General features: G+C 33.4%; 1 protein-coding gene across 1 annotated transcript; it reads left to right on the top strand.

Moving 5' to 3' along the window:
• The first annotated feature begins 3963 nt into the window (after nt 1-3963).
• Nucleotides 3964-4758, top strand: Alg13 (Alg13 UDP-N-acetylglucosaminyltransferase subunit). The gene has a single exon (XM_023168567.2). The coding sequence runs from the start codon at nt 4188-4190 to the stop codon at nt 4743-4745; it is 558 nt and encodes a 185-aa protein (XP_023024335.1). The 5' UTR covers nt 3964-4187; the 3' UTR covers nt 4746-4758.
• Nucleotides 4759-14092: the final 9334 nt, after the last annotated feature.

Below are 14092 nucleotides of genomic sequence, written 5' to 3'. Positions count from 1 at the left end.
AATGATATCTGATTTGATTCCATACGAATGTTTAGAATACAAACGGAATATAAAAAAATGTTTTTCGTATAATTCAGCGTTCATATGAATGTATTTGTTTCTAATTTGTTTTGTAAATATGATTGTTTCCAGAGGGCTTTTTTCCAGTTTGTGTCTGAAAGTTACTTCTTTGCATGATTTACGCATTTTTGTATAGAGTTGATTTTTTGAAATTGATTTCTTTTTGTTTCTTTGGAAGGCTCCCACGATTCTTTCATTAAGATGGAAAAGTAAAATGTCAAAAAACTTTCTTTCTCAAATGAGTATCATTGTTACCAACCCTACTGTTTCAACAGTAAATTATCTGTTTTCACATTGATGCCTTTGTTCTATGTTACATTCCTGGTTTTTATTGTTTTTCAGACAACGTTCAGTGTCACCTTTTACACTATGCAAATATTTTTTGATAACCACAATGTAATAAACTGTAATGACACTAGATCGCAGTATCTACTCTTGTAGGGATTAAAGTTGTAAATGGCTAGTGTCAATAAGAATGTAAAATGAACTAATATGTGCTAACAAGAGTCGAAATTTTCACCAAAGATAAATTTCTGAAAAATACCTAAAATTCGACCAATTTCTTAAACACGACAAATGACAATTAAAAAATCTTCTGACACTAAAGCTGATTTCCGAGCTACCCAATCACATTTTTTCCACGTTCATGTAAATACTGAATAGAGAATGTAATTGAGGCAACAGATCTGCGATATCGAAAACTTGCTGAACGAAGTGAGCTAATCGATGCCCCAGATTCGTATTAAACCAACACACCTTGCGAAGATTTTTCAGCACAGAACCACAAGTATAATGCTAATAAGCACAGAACATGTAGAAGAACAGTGATGCGAATTTACGTGTAATTACTGCATTTGCGAGTAATTTCATGGACTTGTGAGGATACTGAGGCCTTTTCTATCCTTACATTGAAGGCAGCATAACTTTGTTTACGGGAAATAAGTTGGACTATAAACAGTGGCGGTTGGTTTAGTTGATAACCGGAGGGATATTATATATTTATAAAATAAATCATTTCAGGTGAAAATGTATTCTGTTCAAATATTTCCTACAGGAAATCTGATTTATTAACAATGATTATGAGAATGGGGCCAGTTTTTCTACCACCTACTAGATTTTTATTTATCTATGGCTTTATAATAAAGTGCGTGGTTTACTGGGTTAAAATTAATGTATTTCAAATGAACTAATTCATAACAATGATAAATGTTAATTTCAAAAGTAATGAACTTTGCTTCATAAAATCATATAAAATAATTTGTGATTTATTCTCAGATTTGATGAACAAACGGTACCGTTTGTGATCTCCGATATAGAAAATTTTCAATTAGAAATCATGAATATTTATAATTACGATTGAGGTTTGATATTATACTGTGATTTCATTTAAAATTGATATCTAGGGTTCTTTGTGGACCGATATTATTTTTTTTTTCAATAATTCGTGCTGACGAATTCTATAATTACGAAAAATCATTATTGTGAATGGAAACACTATTCAAAAATGAAAAATATGTTTTTCATGTGTGCCATAGGTCATAGGTATTCATTCTGTGATCGACAGATTAAAAAACTTCCTGCTTATTGTTCAGTTTGTATACTAAATAGTTATTCTTGTGCAACCGGTGTTGAATCTGTTACTACCCCATTAACAACTAACTTACGTCACACAAAGAATATGATTTCCGTTTTGGATTTTTTTCTTTGCACGAGGATCTCGAGTTGCATACAGACAATATTCAATAAGAAATGACGGTTGTCATTTTTTAAACCTTTTTTTGGATGGGATATGTCAAAAATACTCTCTTTCAAAATATCGGTCCACAAAGACCCCTAGATACCAATTTTGAATGAAATCACATGATAATTTTAAACCTCAATCGTAATTATAAATATTCATGATTTTTATTCGAAAATTCTTTATATTGGACCTCACAAACCGTACCACTTGTTTATCAAATCTAAGAATAAATCACAAATTTCTTCATCTGATTTTATGAAGCAAAGTTCATTACTTTTGAAATTACATTTATCATTGTTATGAATTAGTTCATTTGAAATAATTTAATTTTAATCCAGTAAATCACGTGCTTCATTATAAAGCCATACATATATAAAAATTTGGTAGGTGATAGAAAAATTGGTTCCATTTCCATAATCATTAATAATAAATTAGATTTCCTGTAGGAACTATTTGGACACAATACATTTTCACCTGAAATTATTTATTTATATATATATATATATATATATATATATATATATATATATATATATATATATATAATATCCCTCCCATTATCAACTAAACCTACCGCCACTGTTTTATGGTCCAACTTACTTCCCATGAATAAACAAAGTTATGCTGCTTTCAATGTAAGGATGTAAAAGGCCTCTCTATTGTCTTTTGTTACTCTGAGTGTGATGAGATGTATGTCATAATTCAGAACTTAGGGCCCGGCCCAAATGGGCTTGTTTCATGATTTTTGGTTTATAGTTCACTTGATAGAAATTTTAAATTGAAAAACAGTGCACTTTGTTTCATCTCTCTAAGTACCGTAGTTTTCCCGTAATTAATTATTAAAAATCGAATGTGGTAGGGTGGTGACGTCACTTCCCTATTCCCGCTTCTTGTTCGATTGACCATTAGGAATAGAAATAATCAACATTGCCAAATCGTAAAATTTATGAAGCCTATTTATCAATTTAATTATGGAAGTGTATATGAACCCTTTAACGTTTCAATTGATGAAATATTCTCCACATGGAATAAAATGAACACGAATAATCATGTTTGCAAATGAGTTATATATCTAAAATCAGTACACAAAGTCGATAGATAACAAAATATTTACCTAAACTATGATTTTATGCATTATTTAATAATATACAGTCATGAAAATCAAAAAACAGCAAACTGGATTAAAGAATAATTTCAAATATTATATTTCTGTACAACTGCAATTTATTATAAAAAAAACGATTCCTACATACATACCTCTCTCTAATATAGCTATTGAATTCAAGCGTTGGTCATCTGTTGAATCTTCCAAAACTTGAGAGGAAGGTTGAATGAGGTCAAGTATAGACAGAATTGATTGTACTCTAACTGATCCAACAAAAGCTTCTGAGCCAACGGTCTCAGTTTCGGCCGAAACCTAGAAACCGAAACTTCCTTATAAGTATTATGTTTTGAGGAAAAAATAAAGGAAACGTTATTATTATCAGTTAGTCTTTATTTTTTTATTTTTAAATCACAACGTTATGCAGTCTTCGACATTTTTACTTATCGATAATCAACGTAACAAACCCTTATAGGAAAAAATATTAATTGTACCTTAAAAATACTTAAAATAGGTGAGGTGTAGATCCTTCTTTTGAATATTATTGATGGTTTTTCAAAATTATCAAACATAAAATTACTTATTTAAGTTCTTAAATAATATCACAATAGGTACTTAATATTTATGCAATAAAGTAAATCACAAAAAGTCTCGAGTCACGACATGATTAGGCACGTGGACGCGGCAAAATGTCTTCGTCGCTTGTATGAAATTCAACGCGCCGAACATGACCGATCACAGCGCGGGAACTCCCGAATGCAGTTTCGGTCGTAGTTTCGGCAGGTTTGCCGCCGAAACCGAAATCCGTTTTTTTTGCCGAAACTCGACCGAAACCGAACTTTCGGTCGGACACTAGTTATCTGTTATTCAATAAAATACAAAGTATACATTCATGATCAGTGTATCCAGAGGTGTATCATTCAACATTGCAATATTCTAAAGTCACGGGATCAGTAGCTGTACGAGTATTTTCAGTATTTTGCGAGAAATTTGTCCACAGTTTTAGAGAATATTGTGCAATTTTCATTGGCAACACTGTGTAAGAATAAATCATAGAAAAAATAAAAATTTCTAGTTTCTAACCTAACACCTCAGTAATTTTATTATCAATAAAGAAACAAAAAATTTTCGTAGTCATCGAAATATTTTGGTGTTTTTTCAAGTATAGACTAACGGTACTCTATCTACTCCATTCTTTTATTTCACTATTATGTCTTTCTGAAGAAGCCATGTGTTTCTGTGGCTTCTAGGTACAACGTAAAAGCAACCTTTTTAAAAGCTGAAATGAGTAAGAGAAAAGTATTTGTTACAGTTGGAACAACTAATTTTCCGAAATTAATAAAAGCTATAACAACTAAGAAAGTTATAGAATCCTTATTAGATTCTGGATATGACTTCGTTCAGTTACAAACAGGAAACAATTTCACAGATTTTCAATTACACATAGAACTTGATATGGCTTGTGAAATTAGGAAGGAGAATAGTTCCACAATTGTAAACCTAGGCAATAAAATAACTCTGAAATATGACATATTTTTTGAAAACTTTCAACAAGAGATTTCAAGCAGTGATCTTGTTATAAGCCACGCTGGTGCTGGAACTTGTTTAGAAGTTCTTCGCAATAAAAAGAATTTGATCGTAGTTGTGAATGAAGACTTAATGGACAACCATCAAACAGAATTAGCCGAAGAATTACAGAATGGTGGTTATTTATATTACTGTACCTGTGATAATCTGGACATTGTTTTGAGGAAAAAATTTAATGCATTGAAACAGTACCCACTCCCGACTGATTATATTTTCTCACAATATTTGGGAAAATGTGTAGGGTTCATAGAATAAATAGTCAAATTTCTTATTGTTTTGTTTTTTCATTACCAACCAGCTACCACCTGCGAAAATTCCCAGAAGCTACCGGGAGACTTGGGCTAGAAAATGATACAGTGGATATCTTGCTTTAAAAAAAAAATATTGGTCACAGATAGAACTCTTGAGTTTGTCCAGGTGTTGAACATGTATTCAAAGATAACAAATCAGACTGCTCCCCTAAGTCAAGTATGGGATAATGACGGCTTGAAGATATACATTTCAAATTATTTGTACAAGAGTGTTGAGCAAAAGATGACTCAGAGTTTAGATGACATAGAGAATATTTTAGAAAATGTTTCAAAAGTACGGTTCTACAGCTGTACATTTCGGCCTGGATGGCTGGATGATTGAATTATTAACTGTAATATCAGTTTCAGATAAATTTCGAGATATTCGATTAAAAAAAAGTTTTTTTTCGAGATTTTCTTATGAATATAATCACAAATATCACAATGTAAACTAAAGTTCAAAAATTTGTCCATCATAAATCTCATAGGTATACTAATTCATTGTTGATAGTAAAGTTAATGTTGTCATTACATTTGAATTTAGTTATTTGGTTGTAATAAATTAATAGTAAAGAACAGTTTCAACAACAAGCTCAAAAAGAAGAATATAATAAGCTTTAAATTAATTCAAACCCATATATTTATTAAATTACACAATTCATATGATACAAGAGTTTGTCAAAGAAAACAATTTTTTTCTCATAATTTCTTATTTCAAGCACAAGCTACGTATTGTATTCTTATTTATCTGCAGGGGTAAATCTCGCGACAAACTTTTATGTGTAATGTAAATTAATTGATGGGTTCGTGTATTGGCCAAGTTTCTTCACGTAATATATTAGCTAATAATCACTCATTCCATTATCTGGTATCCTGCCAGAAACTTTTTGTTGCAGTATCATAAGCTGTAATAGTTATATCAATTGCATATTTATCTTGATTATTAGGAGGGGTTAGTCTAGTAGCAGATCCATCATTTTAAATAACTATTGACAACTCGTCAAGTACTGCTTCTATTGTATTTTATCAGTTCGGACTTCCATTGCCTAATATAATATAAATTGATTTGAAATATCTGAAAAAAAAATAAAAATATTAACCGAAAATAACAATTTTATTAAACAACAAACTGAAATTACAAAGAAATAACATACAAGCAACAACCGAAAAATTAAAATTGAAATAATAATAAAAGCTGAAAATAAAAAAAATTAAAAAATATTATTACCAAAAAATGAAAAATAAAAATTGAAAGATTCCAAGCCAAGTTACGTCACGACGTTTCGATTGTTAGTATCCGCAATCATCTTCGGCTGATAACTGGACTTATTCATGGAAATTCATCTTCGTTTCAAGCAGGTTGGAGCCCAGCTCCCTTACCCTTAGGACTGATTGGACTTATTCCTCCGAGATCTGAGGAATAGGTCATTCGAGTGCTTTCACCTATCCCCTCTTCCCTCTCATCGCTTCAGTGGTTTTAGCGGTAGATGACCGCTTGGCGGAAGTTGGTCGTTTTTTCGCTTGATTAGAGGTTTCCATATGTTACGTATCTCTACGCTAGCTTGATTAAATGCGTTGTTGGACAACATATACGCGGCTTCTTTGAATTTTCTCCTAAACCAGTGTTCCTCTTTGAGCCCACCTTCCTTTGTATCACAGAGCCCGAAAGCACGGTCTAGTAGAGTCTTGATGATTCCTCTTTTAGTCGATTGATGGTGGTTGGTTTTCTGGTTCAGATACTGTCCTGTGTGAGTGGGTTTTCGATATACAGATGTTTCCCATTTAGTGTCGATTCTCTTCACCAATACGTCTAAGAAAAGCAATTCGTTATCGTGAACTTCCTTCTCCATTGTGAAAGTAATGGAAGGACTTACGTTGTTGATGTGCTTCAGGAAAGTGTCTAGTTCTGCATTCCCATGGTTCCATAGTATGAAGGTGTCGTCTACGTATCTCAAGCAGACTCGGGGCTTCTTGTGGGCTTCTTCAATGGCCAGAGTTTCAAACTATACATATATTGGCTATAAGCGGTGAAAGTGGCGATCCCATTGGCAGTCCCTCATCTTGCGTAAAGAATTCATCCTTCAGTTGGAAGTAGCAGTTTCGTACACAGCATCCTAGTAATTCCATGATTACTTGTATCGGTAAGTTTGTTCTATTTTTCAGATCCCCATCTTCGGATAGTCTCTTCTGTATGATTTGAAGTGCTTCTTCGACAGGAACGTTGGTGTAGAGGCTTTCCACGTCGAAACTGATCAGTTGATCTTGCTCTTTGACTTAGATTTCCCCTAGTAGTTCAACGAAATGCCTTTAATTTTTCACAAAAGATGAAAAAGATGATGTTTTACCCTGCAGTGATTTAATTATTGGTAGTAAAAATCTGGACATGTTCTGAGTAGCTGAATCTCTGGAGCTAATGATCGGTCTGAGCGGTACATCCTTTTTGTGGATTTTGGGTAGTCCATACAAGTGAGAGGGCTTACTGTGGTGCGGTGTTAGCGATGATCTCTCTTTTTCTGAAAAATAGACTTGGTGGTTTTTCAAAGTTTGGTACAACTTCCTTTCAATTGATGCAGTAGGGTCTCTTACAATTTTTGTAGTTTCCTTTCTGAAGCACCTCTTCGATCTTCTGTTCGTAGAGATCAGTATCCATCACAACAGTAGCGTTTCCCTTATCTGCAGGTAAGATCTTGATGGTGTTGTCTCTACGTTGCCCGTTCAGGGCTCTTCGTTCTTCATTGCTGATGTTAGAAGTTGGAACTGGTTCTCGATCTAGCTGTTCTCTGATTTTCCCCACTGTTGACCCATTCGATATTGTGGACATTGAAGTCACCGAAAATGGAAATTTCGGCACTGGGATTATTGATTTGCAGAAAGTCAATGGTGTTTGCAAGTGAATAGAATAGTGCCCTATATGGTGTATCGCTTGGTGGTCGATAAACGCAGCATATAAATTTAGTGATCTGCTTGATATTATTTTAAACCACATAACATCAAAGTTTTGGGGTTCCAGCATTTCCTCTCGCTGACAGGAGAGATCGCTTCTGGTAAAAAGAGATATTCCAAAGTTACGTCTGACTCGGGAGTGAAAATCATAGCCTGAATATAGAAAATTGACGGGGTTTGTTGAAGCACTGACTTTGGTTTCTGTGATTGCAAGAATATGCAGATGTTAGTACACTCAGCTTATATTTGGGTTGAGTTCTCCGATGTTGCAGAAATCACATTTGGAAGTTGCTAATGGGTCTTTTAGCAACTGCAGTTACCATGTTATCTCCCAGTAGACTGATGTTAGAAGGACTCTGCTAACTGTCAGAAACAGTGGTTTTCGAAAAACTTCTGCAGGATGATGCCATCGAATCAGCCCTCACCCAGAGATCCGATTGGGGAGCTATTTTATCTTAGGAGTCTTTTGACTCTAGGAGCTCCATTATGCAATTTTTCCTTATATTCCCACCCTTGAAACCGAAAACAGCCGGAAGAGTACATAATGTTTGTTGCTATTGTAACTCTTAATATTCCATTGCAGTACACTAATATTTTCATATTTATTGATATTCATTACATGTGTTTGTGGATATTGTAATATTTATATCAGAGTTTTTTCTTTGTTAGATTGTGTCATAGAATTTAATTTGTCAAATAGTATGTGAAAATTATCAGGCATTTCTGTAATGGGAATATTTTCATAATCTATATTGGACGCATTATTACTAGTGAATATATTTGATTGGTAATGTATGCTATCATTAACGGGATATTTATTATAGGTGGAATATTATAGGCTTGTAAATCACGAGATTGTATGCAATTGGTACACATACCGTATCTTAAACATTGAATTACTAATATTCTGCATGGTTCAACTGGCATTGAGACATTCTTTGATTTCAACTTATGTTGGCAAGGATTTTCCAATGAAAGTTGTTCCAGTTGGTACGAAGCCTGTTTCTTCATCAGTAACTACTTCTCGATTTAGTCTTTAGCTCTAAATGTTTCACAATTTGCTATCTTTGTCTTGAAATATTGTATTATTTCTTCTTCCTTTATATCTGTATCTACATATTTTATAATACCTTTGCATATATTATTAGATGGAATGAATGCCTCCAGTACTTTGTCTGCAAGAAATTTGTTATCATGAAATTATTTGCTGAATTGAAAGTTTTAAACTCTACCACTATTCTATTTTTTACTTTGTTTTAATTATTTATCTCACCTATGTATAAATCATTTTAGCATTTGTCAATTGATGTAAATTTCCAAGTTTATATTCGGCTTCCTTACTATTGATTTCATTTCATGTATAGATCTCAAATGGCCCTGTATCCATATATGTAGGTATATAGGATAATTCAAATTCGACACCCACCATTGAGATCTCCTAAATTACAGGAGATACGTCAAAGTTTATATTTTGGCAAAGTTGCACTTTTTGTGCTTAACAAAATACTGTTTTGAAACCCGAATAATTTCGGAAATATCTGGAAAAACTTAAAATCGAATTTTTTTTCTAGCGTTATTTTTGACAACAAAACCAAAAACACATTTTCATTGATACTTTTTTTCAGCTTCACGTTTTCATGTTCAGGTTTACTATCCGACGTTTCATCTATTACGGACGCCATATTGTTTTTTTCAAACAGAAAAATAGTGCTTTTCATTCTGAATTCATTGAGGTATAATTCGTTATGATTTGTTCTTCTGAAACCACAGGTAGTTATTAAAAAAAACAACTTCATCTGAGATGGTGCATATGCATATTTCACAAAAATTACATCCAGGTGATCCTGTGAGGATGGAATTTTGTAGCTGGCTCTCGAATAGGGTAGACCCTACAAACTTCTTGAAAAACATTATTTTGGACCGACGAAAGTATTTTTTTGAACTGTGGTGTTCTTAGCACATTTGGAGTGAAAATAACCCACAACACTTCAGAGAAGTCAGACCACAAGTTCGGTTATGTTTGAATGTGTGGGCTGGAATTCTTAACGACTGAACACTTGGACCTCATTTCTTCTCTAATACTTTGAACGGGAAAACCTATCTTCGGTTCTTAAGAAACGAATTTGAAGAATATATGGAAACGTTTCTCCTTGTTAATTATAACAGCTGCTGGTTTCAGTATGAAGGAACTCCTCCACACAATAAAAGAGCAGTTTGCGAATGTTTACACAAACATTTCCTAATGGTTAGGAAATTCTGGACCAATGAGGTGGCTCACAAGGTCACGTAACCTTACAGTTTTGGATACAGTGGGTGAAATATAGAAAATATGATCACGCAATTCAGGTCTATCAGAAGAAGGGATATTGTTGGAGCTGTTCTTAATTTGAGACGACGAGCTCGCTTATGTATTCAAGAGGAATGTCATCATTTCGAAAACTTGTTATAATACTTTTTGTGCATTTTTAACAAGCTTATGATTTTTTCATTCTTGGTTTTTGAAACACACTGTTCTCAGCAAAGTGTTTGTCCAAAATAGAGAATAATGTTCTATCCGGCTGTTGTCTTTCTGGGAAATAATTCAAAAACACTTGCTACATGAATAGCATTTTACAAGTGTTGTTAATGACGAAGAATTTCAAGAACGAGGTTTTAACCCTTCACTGCGCAATGTAGCAAATATGCTACATGGAATTCAAAGGAAATATGTAATTACAGAAATCTATAAATCATGTCTCAGAATATGGCATCGTGATCGTTAGGATCTATATCCTTGTATGTTCAGTTTCCAACTCACAGATGTCACTAGAAAATGTATGACGCCTTCGTTATTGTACCGCCAACTGCCAAGATGGACACATGCTAAGTTGCCCATTTTCGTGGTGTGTTTTATGGAAGAAAAATCATAGTGAAGGATCCAAGAAAAATATTAGCCTCTTCCCGAAGGTTTGTAGATTTCCATATTACTTGTAGAATTAGGATACTATGATTATTTATCAAGAAAGACTCCTTTTTCCTATTGTTGTAGATATGCAACATCTCACAGTTTCATTAAAATTCGTAAGTAGCGTATCTGCAACAATTCTAACTTCGTGAAAAAAAAAATACGATCTTTGTCTTTGATATTCCACTGAAATATATATATATATATATATATATATATATATATATATATATATATATATATATATATATATATATATATATATATATATATATATATTTCAGAAATGGAAGGAATACGAAAGAAGCCTAAAACTGCGCCCCTATCAAGAAGCGAAGTTGAGTATATCGCAGATAATTGGTCAGAAGTAAGTGGTGACTTCGATTCCGCAGACGAGAATATATTAGATGATAGCGACCAGATTCCATTTGAAAATGATGATATAATTCAAAGTGATAAAGATGATGATGAAGAACCATTCGACATAGAGAGTATGCCGATAGTATTTTTAGACGATACAAATATGAATAAGGAAATTGAAGGTCTATCAAATGGGCATAACGAAAATAAAGAGAATTCAGAATCAAATCACAAAGATGAAGTAGAACCCAAGAGAAAACGCCTGAAAATAAATCAGAATAGCACAAATAATAATAATAAAAATAACAAAAAGAAAAATCTGAAAGAAATAAAACAGAAATTAAACAAACTGGAATGGTCGAAAACAAACTTGAATATTTTGGAAGAAGATATAACATTTTCTGGCAATGACACCCTTCCAAATGAAATATTTGAACTTCATACACCCTACGACTTTTTTACATACTTCTTTGATAACTCTTTGGTTAGAATGATTGCTGAACAAACTAATCTTTACTCTACCCAATTATTTCCTGATGCACCCAAAGTTTTTACGGAAACAGACATAAAAAGATATGTTGGAGTTTGTGTGCTGATGTCAGTTATACATCTCCCAAATGTGAGGGATTATTGGTCTACACAACTAGGAAACGAAACGATTAAAAAAACAATGCCCCAAAAACAGTTTGAGAAAATTAGACAACATTTACACTTCAATGATAATTCTACTATGCTTCCCCGTGAAAATCAAGGACATGATAGACTTCACAAAATTCGGCCAATAATTGATCATTTGTTGAAAAATTTCAAAACAATTCCTTACGAACCATGCCTGTCCATAGATGAGCAACTGTGCTCCACAAAGGCAAGGAATTTCATGAAACAGTACATGCCAGCAAAACCCCATAAATGGGGCTACAAGCTTTTTGTTTTATCAGGAGTCTCTGGTTTTTCGTATAATTTTGAAATATTCACAGGACAGGAAAATGATGAAAATAATCGTTTAGAAAATGAAGAAGATCTGGGATCAAGTGCAAATGTGGTAGTAAGATTGCTAAGACACATTCCACAATTCAAAAATTATAGAGTCTATTTCGACAATTACTACACGACAATGCCTCTTTTGTCTCAGTTGTCATCTCGTGGAATTCACTCATTAGGAACAGTAAGAATAAACCGTATCCCGAACTGTCCTTTTCCCGCTAAAGAAGAATTACAAAATGCTCCGAGGGGAACGGTCTATGAATATGTCACCAAGTTCGATAATACACCCATTTCTTTTGTTGTTTGGAAGGATAACAAAACTGTTCACCTGCTATCCAGTTATTGTGGAGCCTTACCTGTTTCATCTGTGAAAAGATATGACCGAAAGAGACGTCAATATGTCTATGTCGATTGTCCCAATGTAGTAAGCCAATATAACAAACATATGGGGGGAGTAGACCTTCTGGACTCTCTTATTGGTAGATACAAAATTAAAATTCGTTCAAAGAAGTGGTATTTTCGTCTATTTTACCACCTTTTAGATATAACCATCGTTAATGCTTGGCTTCTTTACAAAAGGCAAGCTATTTCATTGGGAAAGACCACAATGTGCCTGGCGGATTTTCGAACAGAATTAGGAACATCCCTTTGTTTAATGGGGGCCTTCAATCATAGGGGCAGAAGATCAGAAGTCGAAAAAGAACTTTCAAAAGTAAAGAGAAAACCATCAACATCACTACCTCCAGCAGACGTCAGGAAGGATGAGTTCTCTCATTGGCCTTTATATATGGAAACTAGGCAACGCTGCAAGTACCCGAAATGTAAAGGCTTCACTTTTGTTAAATGTGAAAAGTGCAGTGCCTCATTATGTTTCAACAAGAAAAAAAACTGTTTTAAAAATTTTCATAACAATTAATATTAAGTATTTCATAATTTTAATAAATACAGTATGAATTTCTTTTAACCACATTTTATAACTATAAGTATGTCCCGTTGACAGTTGAATCAAATTTCATTTTCAGTGTGTTTATTGTTTTTTTATAGAGTTAATATGTAAAGAATAACTTTATAGTTCATAATGAATATGATTTTGACTTTTATATTTTTTTAAATAAAAGTGAAATGTAGCACATATGCATCACTGCCAAAATTTGTAGAATGTGAAATGTAGCATATTTGAAACATGAAAAAAATGGACAAAAACTCAAAAAAATCGTCAAACTGGATTTTTTTGAATATTTTTCCCGCATTTTGGAGAAAAAAGTACATGGAATACTTTTTTTTCAAAAGAAAAGAAGTTGTTGCGCAGTAAAGGGTTAATGATGAACGAGAACGGGAATGTTTCCTACCTATTCATCAAACTCAAACACCTGTTCATGCAGCTGCGGTTTCGTAAGAATGTATCATCTTTCCTTCCAACTGATTTCCTGGAGTCTTTGAAGTCCACTAGATACTCGTTAGGACAACAAGAATACTCTTCGTGAGCAAAACAATAACAAAATAAATACTCCTGACCGCTCTGGATTGAATGATTACAGTCCATCTAGTCTTGCGTTTGTGTTTGCTGGAAAAATCATCACTTGTTTACTTTGTAGTAAGTAAATGTTCAAGAGGTAACGAAAACTTATGTGAATTTTTGGAACTTCATCTAGCTTTTCCTAATATGACTTAATATCCAGTCTGTGCAAAGCTTATTGTTAAATCATCTGAAAATGGAATTTTTAACAGGTGATGATCGACTGTATTGCCAAACATGCGCCAAACTAACTGACTGTTATAAGAAAACAAGTATAGCTGAGGCACCAGTCAATCTAATAATAACACTGATGATCTTCAAACAAGACTCAACCTCTGACAGAAGCAAGAAACTCTTTGGAAGGTTCGAAATAGATGAACATTTCAATCTAGCAGACCACTATTATAATATTCATGCAGTCATTGTTCACTGTGGATCTGGCAATGGATTTGGTCATTATTACGCCTTGGTCAAAGTCGAAACGGACTGGTTTAAGTTTGACGATAGTCGTGTCAAGAAGTGTTCTGGCGATGCGTTGAATCTATTGGAGCCTCTGGAGACACCC

This window comes from Leptinotarsa decemlineata, unplaced genomic scaffold (genome assembly GCF_025532065.1).
Source record: "Leptinotarsa decemlineata unplaced genomic scaffold, Ldec_3_MD MMD2_tig00026345_RagTag_RagTag, whole genome shotgun sequence".
Lineage (NCBI taxonomy): Eukaryota > Metazoa > Arthropoda > Insecta > Coleoptera > Chrysomelidae > Leptinotarsa > Leptinotarsa decemlineata.
This window is presented reverse-complemented; position numbering and strand designations above follow the sequence as displayed.